Below are 14,642 nucleotides of genomic sequence, written 5' to 3' on the forward strand. Positions count from 1 at the left end.
ACTGAATCATCTTTTAATATACTGGCTTGTGGTTTCAGGTGGAATTGAAAATGAAGTACAATGACCAGCACTGCAAGTCCAGAGGTCTTCTCCCGGGCCATCGTTGGTATGAGATCCAGGCCTACAGAGCTCTAAACCAGGCCCTTGGGAGGTAAATCTGTCCTCTACAGCTGTTATAGGAAATGTATTTTTGTCCTGTCTATTTTCATACTTAAACCTTCAAACTTCATTTTACAGGTGTATCCGCCACAGAAATGACTGGGGTGCCCTAATTCTAGTGGATGACCGTTACAGGAATAATCCCAATAAATACATCACAGGTACTCAATAATGTTAACAGTCTGAACTGACTGGTTTCATTTGTCGAGCTGCACAGCTGCTCACCTTGAACACTAGATGGCAGTAGTTATCCACTGTAAGGTAACATTGGTCTCTAATGCATTTGTCTAATCTCAGGTCTGTCTAAATGGGTCCGCCAACTCGTCCAGCATCATGACACCTTCAGCAACGCCATGCAGTCTCTGGTAGCATTCTCTCAGGCGCAGCAGAAGGCGGATGTGGCCCCTGCAGACACTCAGATTCCCAGCTCCACTGCTTCCTCTCCGAACAGTCACTTGCCAGTTACTGTAGAGGGACAGGGTCTACCAAAGGCCTCAGAACCCCAGACACCCTGCTCATGTGTCAAACCACCTGAACCCCAGCAAGACAAAAGCCCCACCACCCTCCATTTGTTCTCTCCCACACAGCTGAAAGCCGAACAGAATGAAGAAGCAGGTGAGCTCAAATGTACTAAAATGCTAAAAGTGCTGAAAAAAAAGTTTTTTTGTTGCTACAAGGTGAATATAGCTTTCAAGTCTTACAAAGACAGCATTTTTATATTTTATAGTTGTAATTTTATAAACTGGTGTTAACCCTCTCTGTTAATAATGTCATTCATACATTGCAGAGAAATAGGGTAGCTGCAAAGTACCAGGCTGTAGTCATTTTATATTTTTTTAATTGTCAAACCATATGAAAAGACCAATACCAAAACAAGAACTGAACATAGATTGTATAATGATGCCTCTTACATTTCATTTCACTTTATATCAAACGTTAATTCTAGATCCACGTTCTCACAATGCATTCAATGCTTGTGAGAACGTGAAAGTCAGAGTTGTAGAAATCCAAGCTCACATCAAACAGCATTAGAGTTGCAGATCGTAGCATGAGTAGTTTTTAGTATTATCTTCTAACATTTTGCATGTCACCAACTGTGATGTTAGTGGTCATATGGTTTTTGTGTGTAAAATAGCTGCAGTGAATATGATTGTGCTGTCAGGTGCACAGAGAACACTGGAGGCACTGCAGTGGCATCCACACACACACTCTGCTGTTCCATCCACCTCCTCCAGCACCTCCTCACCATCACTGCGTTCGGACTGTGTAAATTAGCAAAGTCTGGAAATAAAGTCAGTGAGTCACACAATCATTAGACTTCACATCCTCATTATCAGTGCGAAGCTTCCCTGAGTATTGAGACTATTTGTGTTCCCAGCAGTGTGAGCTCTGGTGTGCAAGTCATTTTTTTGTATTTGAATCGAATTTGTTTTTGCCTCCACCTTCAGATCTGACCACTTTTTTTGTCCTGTCTGTCACACTCATGCATTACCTGCAGCAGCAATGTGTTGCCACTAGCTTCATTTTCATTTGTGTGACCCTGCTGCTGTGGCCACCAAACCGTATGTACTTTCTGATCGCTTCACTTACAAGCACCGTAATGTACCATTGACCAGCAGGCTTATTTATATGCATCGACATTCATGTGGCACTTTTGATTGACCGCTGTTTGTCTACAGAATGGGGTGTAAGACTGATCCACTTGTGCACATTTAAAGGCGGACTGTGAGTTATGAAGGAACATTCCCTACAGTGTACACACACTTTTGGCATGGATCCTATTCGCTGTTTCATAAATGAAACCCCTGGTCTTTCACATATAGTGTCCTGTTTACAAAGGCTCACTATTAAAGGCAGACTGTTTTCTGCAGCGGATTAATATACACGTGATGTTTGATATGTGTGATTAAGGCGAGCTAAACCACAGTGTGTATGTGCTCATGGTAATCAAGGAACAAGTCACTGAGTGGGACTGTGTGCCTCATTGGTGTGTTTCTAAAAGTTTTTGGAAAACAACAGATGTATACATTCATTAAGGAAAGTATGCATAAATGGGGGTTAATGTCTATCTCACAATGAAGTTATGTGAGAAGCCAGGCTGACAGTAACACCTCACCTTCAAAAAATACTGCTTTAGTATGTCAATTCTGGTATCTGCTTTCATTTTTTTAAATTCACCATAGTGATTTGATAATAATATCCCTTTTTCTCTGAAGTGGAAAAAGCTTTGCTCAATAGGTACATGAAGATTTTAGCCAATAGAATTTCCACAGTTTGGGAGCTTGTCTATCACCTTTTTCTTTCTTTATAAATTGTAATATTTAAAGCAGTGCTGTTTTTAAGAGACAGCAGACAAAAGGTGCATGTCATTTTTGTGCTCAAAGATGTATGAGCATGACATCACCGCAAGGAAATCTGTTGAGGTGATGTGTCTGCATCGCCTTGGCGAGCACCTTTTGTCTTGGGGGTTATGACAAGGTTGAGCTGTTAGCCCGGTTGAATTCAGCTTGGTTGATAGGGTGGTAGCGGAGCAGCAGCACACGCCCCTACCCCTTTAGTTGGGGGTGGATGTTGGGGGTGGGGCCATGCGATCAGTTGAGTGGCTTGCCTCATTACTGTAAGGTCTTATGCGTGCCTGAGTGGTGCTGGAGTGAGCTGATGAGCAGATGTTGGACTGTTGCTTTTAATTAAATCCCCTTGACCTTTGTTTGGGTTACATTGAGCGTAATCCCACATTTATATCTTTTTTATAAAACAGTCTTGGCATGCATGGTACTCTGCGTACCAGTCTCATTTCATGGTGAAACTTAAAAGCGTCTTAGTGATTCTGAATGTCTTTGCTCTGTCGTCTTTTCATTTACAGTATATGCTCGTATTAGGTTAATAGATATGTGTATGTTTTGTTTTCTTTGTGCAGAACGTTTGAAGATGACGCAGAGCCCCCCCGCAGAGCCCCTGTCAAACCAAAAAAGAACAGTGCAGCCTCTGTACCACATATTCACCTCCAGCCCCATCACCAAATACTTCAAGAAGCCAATCTTTAAACAAAGCACACCCAGTAATTCCAGTCAGCACTTGGAAACATCTAATCATTCTGAGCACAAGGAGAAAGAGCAGATCTCTCCACAAAAGAAGACTGAGGCGGCTTATCTTAAGCAAGTGGCTCCAGACAGCTCCAGTGAAATCAAAGTGGAACCACATAATCTTTTGCCTTCTACAGTAACAGCCCCTTCCAGCCGTGAAAGCGAGCCACCCTCAGCAGACAGTCCAGATGAAGACGAAGGCGCTGATGACCAGACTGTCTTCTTTACTCCAGAGCTTTTTGAGGGCGATGGCGATGAAGGCAGCCCACAGAGAGAGACAATGATCAATTCACCTCCCAGGAAGGAGAGCCCTTCTCTGCTGTCAGAAGAACTTTTTGGCTCTGAGCAGGCCGAAGGGCAAGGCCAAGCCACTGTTTCTGATGGACAGAGTGCTAGTTCAGTCAGCCAGGAGAGCACAGACCTGTCACAGGGACAGAGCGAAGAAATCGCAGAACAGAAACAAGGTGAGGGAGAGCAGGTGGATAACCAGAGCAGGCAGACAGACAGCAGGCTTCACAGGCTGTCCAGGTCCAGGCAGAAAGCTCCCTCCACTCCTACAGGTAATTAACAGCCTGGGAACAAGAAATATTGTAAAGCAAACAGAATGTCTTGCATTTAAATAAAGTGCAAATAACATGGTTAGTACACATTATGGTGGCAAAAGTATTCCCACCGGATATTATCAGTAGACTGATATTCAAACAGCTATTGAAATAGATTACCGTGCAATATAAACCATAGTCTGTTCATGCCATTGAATCATAACTTTTATATTTCATCCGATTTCACAGTTCGTCTTGCAGAATTTCTTAAACACTATGTTGCGAAGTATCTTAAGCATGTTACTTCTGCCTCAGCCTACACATTCCTACTATGCCCACAGTACATGATGGGTCTTCAGCCATCTCAGATCAGCTTCTTATGCAGTGTGACAGCACGTCTCATTAAGGCCATTAAAGACTGTTCGCAGTTAAAATACATGACTAATCAGCAATATTGAATCTGCAGCGCATTGCATGTGCATTTTATCAAATCATTAAAATAGGAAACCACAAACTCATTTGTTTCCTGTGGAGGGACAGTAGGTAATGATTTAGTCCTGTTTTAATGATGTGCCTGTGGATTAAGGGTGAGGAATGTAGATACTTTAGACATGCCTGATTTAAGCTGAAGAAGACCTATGTTTTTTTTTCCAGTTTCAGTTCCAATTATGTAATTATATGCTATAAACTCAAATGGTATTTGTGTGTGGATACACGTAGTTCAGTGCAAACATCCATATAAATTCTGTTTAGAATTCTGTTAATTAAACGTTACCATTTCATTGATATTTCTCATTCTTGTTTCTGTGTTTTTTTCATCAGCCATTTGTAATGACATTTATTTTGACCTATTTACCCCATTATTGTTTAATATTTTCACTTTCTTACGCCTTTAATGTCATTTTTATCAGCCGAACACAGGGAAAATCCATAATGTTATCGAGATACTGCTCTCAGACCTCAGTGCTCAATTCAAAACCCACAGCTCAACTACCAATGAATCCCAGAACACAAACAAAAAAAACTTAGTTTTAGACTGTGGCCAACCTGTGAGCTGATAGTTGACTGTTGTATAGTGTACTATTGACTAGTTAAATCTAAAACAAGGCATTATATTTTATAAACTGATCATGTGTTTTATATGATAGATCTTAATCTGAAACTAGTAACTGTCAAGTAAATGTAATAGAGTAAATAATACAAAATTTTCCTCTCAAATGTCAGAACAAAAGTTCAAGTAGCATAAAATGGATAGACTAAAATATTTGAGACATCTGTCAGTACAACACAATGCATATCAACATAACCTGACAAGGACTTGTGTTAGACTGCATTATTTTTAGTTAGGTACACCCTAATTAACTAGAAGCTCTACCTCTACTACAGTATGTTGAAATATATTCACCAATTAAATAACTCACATGTAATGAATCTTGCTACATAACATTTAGGTGATATTCTCACCAGCCATTTGTAGTACTTCAAGGTTATTTCGCTCCTTTATAATTCACTGACATTTAGATCTTTACTTTGTCTTTTGAACTTTATTTGTGGAGGACAACAGTGACTATGTGTGACCTGTGTAAGAACAGTACAGCAGTATGTGTAATCAGCAGTTTAATGCCTATATGTGATTGTCTGACCAACTGAGGTCATTTAATCAAACCAATGCTAAATGCACAATCGTCAAACAGGCAAGGTTGAAGGGAGACAGAAAAATGAGATTAAACATGATTACACTGATGTGATTTGTCTCATTACAGCTCAAACTTCACCAATGTGTGATTTGTTCAGATGAGCAGAGTAGACAAGTGTTCCATTAAAGCCTTTCTTTGCTCATCAACTGCCTCCCCAAGACCCTTGTATACGTAATCGTGCATGACCACTCGTTAACATCATGAAAACACATGGCACGGAGAGGCCAGCGAATGTGTGTTAAAAGCACTTAATAGGGACCCCACATTACTGAAAGACTCAGTAATGGCAGTGAATGACTGTGTTTTCCCATTAGACTAATTCACCCTTTCCATGAACCCTGAATCATTAAAGCTATGCCAAGACAACATTTTTATTTAAAAAAATACACCAGACTCAGCCAAAATCACAAAGTGGAAATGAAAAAAAACAACAACAACAAAAAAAAAATCTCCCCATCCACTCAAATTGAAATTCCACAGATTTGTGCTGTTTGTCCAAATGAAATTCAGGCATGGGGAACGATCAGCATTCCATCTGCATACATCTGCATACAGTGACTAATCAAAAGATTAGATTGAGGTGAAAACCTTCATTTGTTCCACAACTTTCTCAGTGCTTTGTCTGCCGCAGGTGTAACTGTGGACAGGCCATAACGAATGCTGAAAAAATGAAAGAAGATCATTCACCGTCATTGATTCCAACATTGCTATGTCTTGCATCAAATAATATCCACCTTTACTTAAACAGTAGTGGTAAATAACATCCAATTTAAATTCCATTCAAAAAGACAACATTTGGAACATGAACAGGAAAAGCATGACAGCCAAACTGATCCATTTCCCAACAATGTGTCTTGATGTTAATTGACAGGTGGAAGTTATGACGTGAAGAGTGTAGGGAGAGTGAGTCTTCAGCAGACTGACACCAACAGCCAGAAGAAGACAGACAAGGACAGAGTAGATCATGAGTTAAAGGTAATGATCCTGGATTTGGAGAGCAGACCATCCAGTGCCGTCAGAGTACACAAAGTTCTTAAAAGAGGGCGTACCACACTGGCTAGTTCCACAAGGACTGAGTTTGACATTGTGACTCCCAAAAATGAAGACATGGGGGGTCTGCAAGGAGCTGGAGCTGCAGAAGGGAGACCTACTAGTCCAGCAGTGGATTGTCCAGGAGGTCCACTCAGCGGCCAGAAAGGTAAAGTAATCTGTACAGAACTTGAAAGGACAAGTCATACGGCGTGAACAGGCAATGCATGTACATGCCGGTGTTGATTAGCGCAGCAGTCTGGCTCAGAGGCAGCATGGCATTAATACTCATGTTTACCGTCATTAGACAGAACAAGAGAAAAAGATGAAAGAACAGAATCACGTCTTGATTCACAGCGTTCTTTTTATTCCAGCCTCATTTCTACTTGAGCCTATCTGGCCCTCTTCCACAGTCTACTGTCAGTGTTTGATTTCAGTCTGAATGATATATAAGTTCCAGCAATGGCAAGCTATTGATCAGTCAGCATAGTGCTACCTTGGGAGCAGGGACATTTTGAACTACATCCCAGAAACCTATTAAATGCAGCTTGTTTGAGTTTCTAGATCCCTTATAACCAGCATGTACAAGCTTCATCAACATTTATTAGGAAATGCAAGCTCATTGCCCAAATGCATACCTCTGTCAGAGCTTTGGAGCCTCCCTAACACTGAACATAAATCCAGCTTAAGTCTGTTATACAATCAGTTCATTTTTCACTGTGTGACAGTCAGTTCTGCTTGTTTTTCAAGGGCAACACAGCAAATAACTTTCATCTATTGACACCAGGTTGTTTAACAGAATGTGGCATGATGTAAAGACTTCCACATACATATACTGTAAATACAGCACAGGTTGTGAAGGTGCTCCACAGTGACTTTTGACATAAAAGTCTGCTCCCTGAAAAACACTGAATAGAGTCCCACCCAAACGCCCTCTAGAGGTGAAGAGTTTGACAGGATGAGGTGATTTCCTACCTGGATGCTCCAGCAATATTTCAGGATGATTTATTCCAATAGCTACTACTTATATCTTGGATTACAGTATATCATGTCATATAATAATGTAGTATATAAATGAATAATAAATTCAAATTGAATAAGGCTCATCATTAAACCATGTCAAAGTGCACTGAAAATGTATTTACCTAGTAGGTAAGGGAAGTCTGCTCAGGTTCATACTGTACAACTTAAATATCTTTCTTTTTGTTTCAAACTGCAATGATGTTTCAGGAGCTGCATTATTTATGTAAACTCAAACTGAACCTTTTTTTTTTTCAATCAAGCTATAAACATACAGAGAACTCACAAGCAGAAACACAGGAGATTTAACAAGACCTTTTCAAAAACATTGGTAAGTGTCAAGTGCCAATTTAATACATTTATGTTTTTCTTCAGCAAATCACAGTGAACAGACAATATTTCTCATCATGATAATCTCTCTCTCTCTCATAAGTGTGTGTTTTGTCTACATATGTATGTATGTGTATGTATATATATGTTTATATGTATATACATATCGATAGATATTTCACTTTAAATTCAAATAATACCTTTCAAGCAGCATAAGGCATAAAGCATTGTAGGACACACAAATCAGTGCTGCCGTACATCTGTGGTGATGATTTAGTATTAAGTCCTTTTTCTCTGTGTGCTGCACACACAAGCACATAAAGAAAACACTGTGGATGGCAATGAGTCATAACGCTACATCCTGTGTGACCACAGTGTGAAAATCAAAGGGTTTGGCAGAGACAAAAAGCTGTCTGATGTCGACATAGCCATGAAAAGCAATGCAGTGTATGAGCAAGAGCAGCACCGAAACCGAAAAAAGTTCATCATGTAGTCTTTTGTAAGCTTGCTCTGAAAGTTAGCCCACCCACAAGGACAAAATTAGCATTTAGAAACGAACGATTTTCCACTTCGAAGGCAGCGTCTGTGTTAAGAATATGCCTGAATCCTGGTGATATTTATTGGAAATGTTTTCAATAACTCTTAAATAGATATTTCTTGACAACCATTCATTACGGTTTGGATAAAAAAGAAAGTTTTAAGATAAGGCAATAATTATTCAAAGAACAGAAAAGCTTGGGACTGGTTTTTTGCTCTGTTTACAGAGAGTCCAAGACCAGAGGCCGTGCTCTTTGGGACTCCACTGTTCTGTGTGTGCAATGGAACTACTTCCTGTAGCACATGGTAATTTCTGAGACATTGCTGTTACATTTCGATTTGTTCACCATGGCTAAATAATCTAAGAATAAAGGTTAAATTAAATGTGCCAAATCATTACTCAAAGTTTCATTTTGCCATTCACTGATACGACTTCATTTTTCAGGTGCATTAGGACGTGCTGTTTGTGAATTTCAACATCTAGCCTTCCTGAGAAAAGACAGATTTGGTCCTGCAGCAAAGACTGGCTGCTGCCACTGTGCACATCAGCCATCAGTTTCAGACAAGCCAGGCTCTCTGCTGGTAGTCCACAGTCTCACATCGCTGAAGGCCCTAAGGACTGCTCTGCAACCCTACTGTGAGAGCAGTTTAACTGGTGGGTTGGCAGCTGGTTTGTTTAGACAAGAGCAGCATTAAAGGAGTGTGGCAAATCTTGTAATACAATAAAGATTGCCAAGCGACACATGTTACATGCTTTCTGTAAAAAAAAAAAAAAAAAAAAAAAAAAAACCCACTGTGATAAAGGGAGCATTCAGCATTGAAACTAGCTGGTAATAACAAGTAAATACACTGTTAATGATTGGAAATGAGTTGAAAAGATGAATCCAGTGGTTCTTCTCCCAAACCTGTGGTTTCAGAAACAGACTTCAACATTCATATGAACTTGTTAACCTTTCCGTTTGATCCTTTTGTAGCACATTTTTTTCCCTCTAAAGTCAGCAAAGTACATGTTTTCCCACTGTTTCGCCTTCATGCAGCATATAATGCCATCTGGAACCCTGAGGAGGGCTCTGTCACCAGATTTCTGCAGTGCAAAGGCTGTTTGTCTCAAAGCCCAGCTCTGTCTGCAGCTGTGATTGCAGCAGAGATCCAGTACCCTCAAGACATGGCTCAAGATCAGGTACATTTTATGAAGGTGAATAAATGTGAAAATATACACTATATGTGCTCAGTGTGCATATATAATAAATAGAGAATTTAGATATTCTGATTTGCCATTTGGCACAAACAACAATCTCCAAATTGTTACAATTTCTTTATACTTCACCTTAAGTACTTCTACCCCTTCTTAAGTACTTGCAAAACACTTGTGGTTCATGAAAGTTGTGCTCTGGTTAGTTTCAGAAGTCGAACACTGAGCTGGGAGGAAACTGTGGGAATTGTATTGAAGTGAATAATGGCAGCTCTGTGTGCTGTCTGTGGATATTATTGTGTGTTCTAGCAAGCAGCCACTCTGGGACAGATAGGCTGACCGTGTGTAAGCGAGTTATGAGCAATACGTTCAAGGCATGGCTGAATGTGCTAAATTACTGTCTGGGTTTCTAACCATCTAAAAAGTGAACAGTCACATTCCAATCAGCCATTTGGTTTGTGTTTTAACTCAAATCAGGGAGTACATTAAAGGTAACAAAGTTCCTCCCACCATGTGTCTTGTGAACGCTGTTCAACACAAAGGAAAATAGTTCCTAATACTTTGTATTGCTCCAGATGTGTGTGTGTGTGTGTGTGTGTGTGTGTGTGTGTGTGTGTTTGTATGAGTGTGAATGTTTTTTTTTCTTCCTTTCTTGCTTAATTTGTCAACTTCACCACATCACCAGGAATACAATTAATATAACTTGCATCTGGTTGTGTTTCCTGGGTTGCAGAAAATTTGTACAGCAGCAGGAAGTCGCTGTGATGTTATTTCCTTCCTCGAAAGCTTTGATCAGTCTGTCCCTCCACAAGACGTTTAACTGTCGAGTTACTCCAGTGAAGCTGTCACTGTGTCTGACTCAGAACTACATCAGATCAGTGTTATTTATTCACTGTTTTAAAATGCAAATGCACTGAAATATTTACAAAATAGGGAAATGAAACCAGAAACCTATCAACCTCATCAGAATGAGGTTAGCTGCGGTTAGCCAGTTACACTGTCACACAGATGGCCTGTGCTCTTCTGGCTATGGGTTCACCCAGCATTTGATCCTTTCATGGGGGACTGTTGTCCCAGGTTAGTATATAGACAGAAACTTGAGTCTCCAGCTACTGTTCAACATCAACAAACCACAAAGTTGAGTGTCATTTTGCACTCAAGAGTGAGTGCTGCGTGTTTGTCAGGCTTTGTGTCACTCTTAAATCTCTGGTGCAGTCGTTGTTAGAATGTTTATATCATAGATTAAAGTTCCCATCTATAAGGGAACCACCTGTTCATTGTCAAAACCCGTGTTCATCCCTGGCTGGAAGAAGGGCTGCAGAGACATAACGTGCCCACCCACCACTGCTCCTGCTAACACGTCTTAAACTAATGTCACAGTGTCAGTCTGAAATTGTTTTCTGAATGCTGCTGGTGCCGCTTATGTTCTGGGATTGTATTTAGACACTTTCAGAAAAAGACATCATCTATGAGGCAGGAAACAAGGTCTGAAAAATGGACTTGTGTTCAAGGATGTGGAAATCTGTATGAGTGTGTATGTGTATGAACAGTCATCTTTCCCACCAACTGAATCTCGTTTTCTGGTGTACAATATAAACAGTAAGTTTAGAATCTGCCATAAAAAGCATGACTCCACTGATGGAGCCATCTTGCCTGAAAGAGGAGCATCATTAACACCATTTGAATGCCACAATACACCTAAGCTTTGTCTCTTTATAGCCACTTCTGGATAATTCAATCATGTTACAAAGCTCTTATCTCAACATGGTTCCAACAGCATGGCAGTAAATTGTGTTTCAATCACGTCATGATATGTCTTGTAAAATATAAAAACATGTTAACAAGGTAGAAAACGTGATTTTCATTGCAGAAGCCCTTTAAAAAGTTATTACATCGCAGATTTAGGTTTAGGTTTCATTATCTTAAAATATAAGACTTACTGACTTGTGATATTTTCTCTAATTGTAAAAAAAAAAAAAAAAAACCCTGAACAGACCAGAACGTGTTCATCTCTCAATACTTCCTCACTTCTCTTCCCCTCTTTGGCTCTCAGTCCAGCCCATAAATCTTTAAAAAAATACCTCATGAAAAAGGCTCAGTAATTAGTAAACACTACATTTTGTGTTGAAGACTACTTTTAGCCATGGATTAACTTTTTTCTGGTACACCAGTGAGTACTGATGTGGGACTGAGTCAAAGTAAACTACAGAGTGTGTGTGTTTATGGTCTTGAAGGAACATGGCGCAGTGCAACAGTGTGGCTCATTCACGTGTTTTTAGTTTGTTTCTGGACAACAATGAAGCTCTATGGCACAGAGGAATAAGATACGGTATATTTAATGGGATTTGTTCCCCATAAGAAGAATATAGAATATCACCAAATATCACCAGTGAGTGTAGATAATTCATCTTGTTCCCAGCCGTCCTTTGCACTCTTCCCCCCGATGTTTTTGAAGATTTGCAGTTGCTGTTAAGGTACAAAACGAGCCTCTACCCAAGACTTGTTCTATTCTCCAAGGAAGTGTTGAGAGGTGCTGAGCCACAGACAGATGGAGGTGGCATACTGAGTTCTGTCAACATAATAATCTTCATGTCCTCAATGGTCCATATCAAATGAATTAAGAAATGATTCAAGTGTAGCCAGTTACACTCATATTGCACAGATATCCAGCAGTGTGAACAAAGTGACTGTACTATTTTCTTTTGTTATTTGTTACTTTTAGTGGACACATGCTATGCCAGGAGACCTATGTCAATCAATAACCACTCCTACCCCTCCATAATCCTATTTACAGTGGTAACAGAAGAGAGACACGGTACAAAGTCTGACAGCTTCCAGGAATATCTTTTTCTGACCTTATTGATTTGTAAATCCTTAAGCTGCTTTTTCTGATGATTTGGCTGACAGGCAGGAGATACCTCTGTGCTACACTCTATCTATTAAAGGCATGTTTCAGTCTTAATGAAAATGGCTGAAAGCTTTTGATTGAATGACTTCTTCTGAATTTTGAATGAATGAATATAATGTACATGATCTTTTTTTCATCAGACCAAATCTTACTAAAGGACAATCAATCAATCAATCAATTAATTATTAATTTGGTATCATACAAGAGAGCAGTACTGTATTCTAAGATTTCTACATTGTGGAACTCTGTCAGTTTCATTTTGACTGAAAACCTTATATGTCCACATGCTGATTTATACATTTTAAATGATTTTTTAAATAAAAAGAATACACATTTTTGTGTTATATAAAATACTTTGCTTAAAAAATGTATTATTAATCCCCCCCCCCCCCCCCCCCCGTTACTGTTAGTGTTCAGCTAACTGTCACAACTCACAACATCTCACTGAACTGTAATTTCCGTACCAATCCAAGCCGTTACACTTGCTGGAAGAATCCAGCAGTTGTCGCATGGTTCTTTTGTTCCAGCTCCATGTGATTATCACTGTGACTCCTCAGATTAAAAAGATTAACCCTGATTGACTCGGAACTTCAGATTTAACGGTAACTTTCCAAACTCTGCTACTTTCAAATCTGAGTTATCTAGTCATTTTGCTTTTTCTATGAATAAATAAATAGATAAATAAATAAGAGTCCTCGTGGATTTTAGAAATCGGTGTGACAAATCAAATTGCCTGAAGAAACATTCACCAGGCTGATAAAGTAAACAATGGCAGGATTGTAGATTGTAGATACGAGCGTGGTTATCGTGGGAGTTTATCACTTCAGTTGACTTGATCATTGCTCATTTGATCAATCTACATTTTTGTCAAAATTATGGGATGTACTGTCAATTTGATGATCCTGTTAAGCTTTGATCATTCAAGTAAACAAATCTCAAATCAGGAAAAAATCAAATTTAGTAGGCAATGAAAGTCCTCAAATTTAGCTACAAGAAGTTGAAAGGAAGTATTTTATATCAGGTTGACTGTCAACAGTAAATTATCATCAGCCAGTTACGTCACAATAAGCATCTCATGCACATCAGTAAATACGTCTGGCCATGGCTCTACTCATTCTGGATGCACACTTCTCTTTTTTGATGCGACAATAAATGTGAAAATCAATATTGCTGTACAGTAAGTCCAGATCTTGTGGAAGGAATCTTCTGCCCTGTCACGTTTTGATTTGTCTTGTGCCGCAGATGTAGATTTCAGTAAATACTCCCATCTGACATGATAATGAGATAATGGACTTGTTTGTGAAATTGCCTCAACATTTTGGCCATCTGGATCACAGTGTGAATCTGACTAAGCCAACTGGCTGAACACACATCTCTGCCCCCCTCTGCCTGCAAGGGGTTTTAGGACACACTTTGGTCCATCCTTCACTGTTTTTCGGACGCTCGCGATGCGTTTCAAGTTCCTGCTGTTCAGCTGTGAATTTGACAGACACCATATTGCACGTAAAGCTTTGGGGTCTGTCTGGGTACAGTCGCCAGACACCCCAACTCCAGTCTACATGCAGCCACTTAACAGACACACCCAACACTCTGCGTGGGGCATGACACACTCAACTTTACTGGCATCATGGGCCGCTCTCATATCGACCTGTTAATCTCAGTTTGTCATTGTCATAAGTTCTCCCTCCCTATCATTTATCACTCTGTCATCGCTGCTGAAACACATCACTCCTCATCCCTCTAACAGCTGCCTTAAAATCTTTCGATCTGACCTGCTGTCATAATCTTCTATACTTACAGCAGGAAGCATTACATTTAATAATTGTCAATCTTGAGATAATCGGAGGGCACGTAGACACCATGTGTGTTTTAATATGCTTTGTTATAGCACAGATGGAGGCTTGCAAGCAACATAGTGACCTTTCATAAAAGGCAATCTTCATGCCTCGGTGAATATCAAAGGTGATTATTTTCATTTGAGTGATGTATTTGTAGCACAAAATGAATTCTATTTTATTTCTGCTTGAACATAGAAATGGAAGTTTTTAACTTTTTAGAAATATGTTTTTTTTTTTTTTTATCAGATGTTTGAATTTAAGGTGTTTCACAAATATCTGTACAATGACTAATTTCCATAAAAATGAA

At 39.6% G+C, this 14,642-nt stretch overlaps 1 protein-coding gene across 1 annotated transcript in view; it reads left to right on the forward strand.

Annotated features, from left to right (window-relative positions):
• brip1 (BRCA1 interacting helicase 1) overlaps nucleotides 1–4,578 on the forward strand; it is a 45,849-nt gene extending 41,271 nt beyond the window's left edge. The window contains exons 17-20 of the mRNA XM_076734364.1: nucleotides 39–151; nucleotides 238–320; nucleotides 457–774; nucleotides 3,077–4,578. Coding sequence (XP_076590479.1) covers nucleotides 39–151; nucleotides 238–320; nucleotides 457–774; nucleotides 3,077–3,810 — 1,248 coding nt within the window. The 3' untranslated portion in view covers nucleotides 3,811–4,578. The remainder of the gene's footprint in view (nucleotides 1–38; nucleotides 152–237; nucleotides 321–456; nucleotides 775–3,076) is intronic.
• The last annotated feature ends 10,064 nt before the right edge of the window (nucleotides 4,579–14,642 follow it).

This window comes from Chaetodon auriga, chromosome 7, assembly GCF_051107435.1.
Source record: "Chaetodon auriga isolate fChaAug3 chromosome 7, fChaAug3.hap1, whole genome shotgun sequence".
NCBI classification, from domain to species: Eukaryota; Metazoa; Chordata; class Actinopteri; order Chaetodontiformes; family Chaetodontidae; genus Chaetodon; species Chaetodon auriga.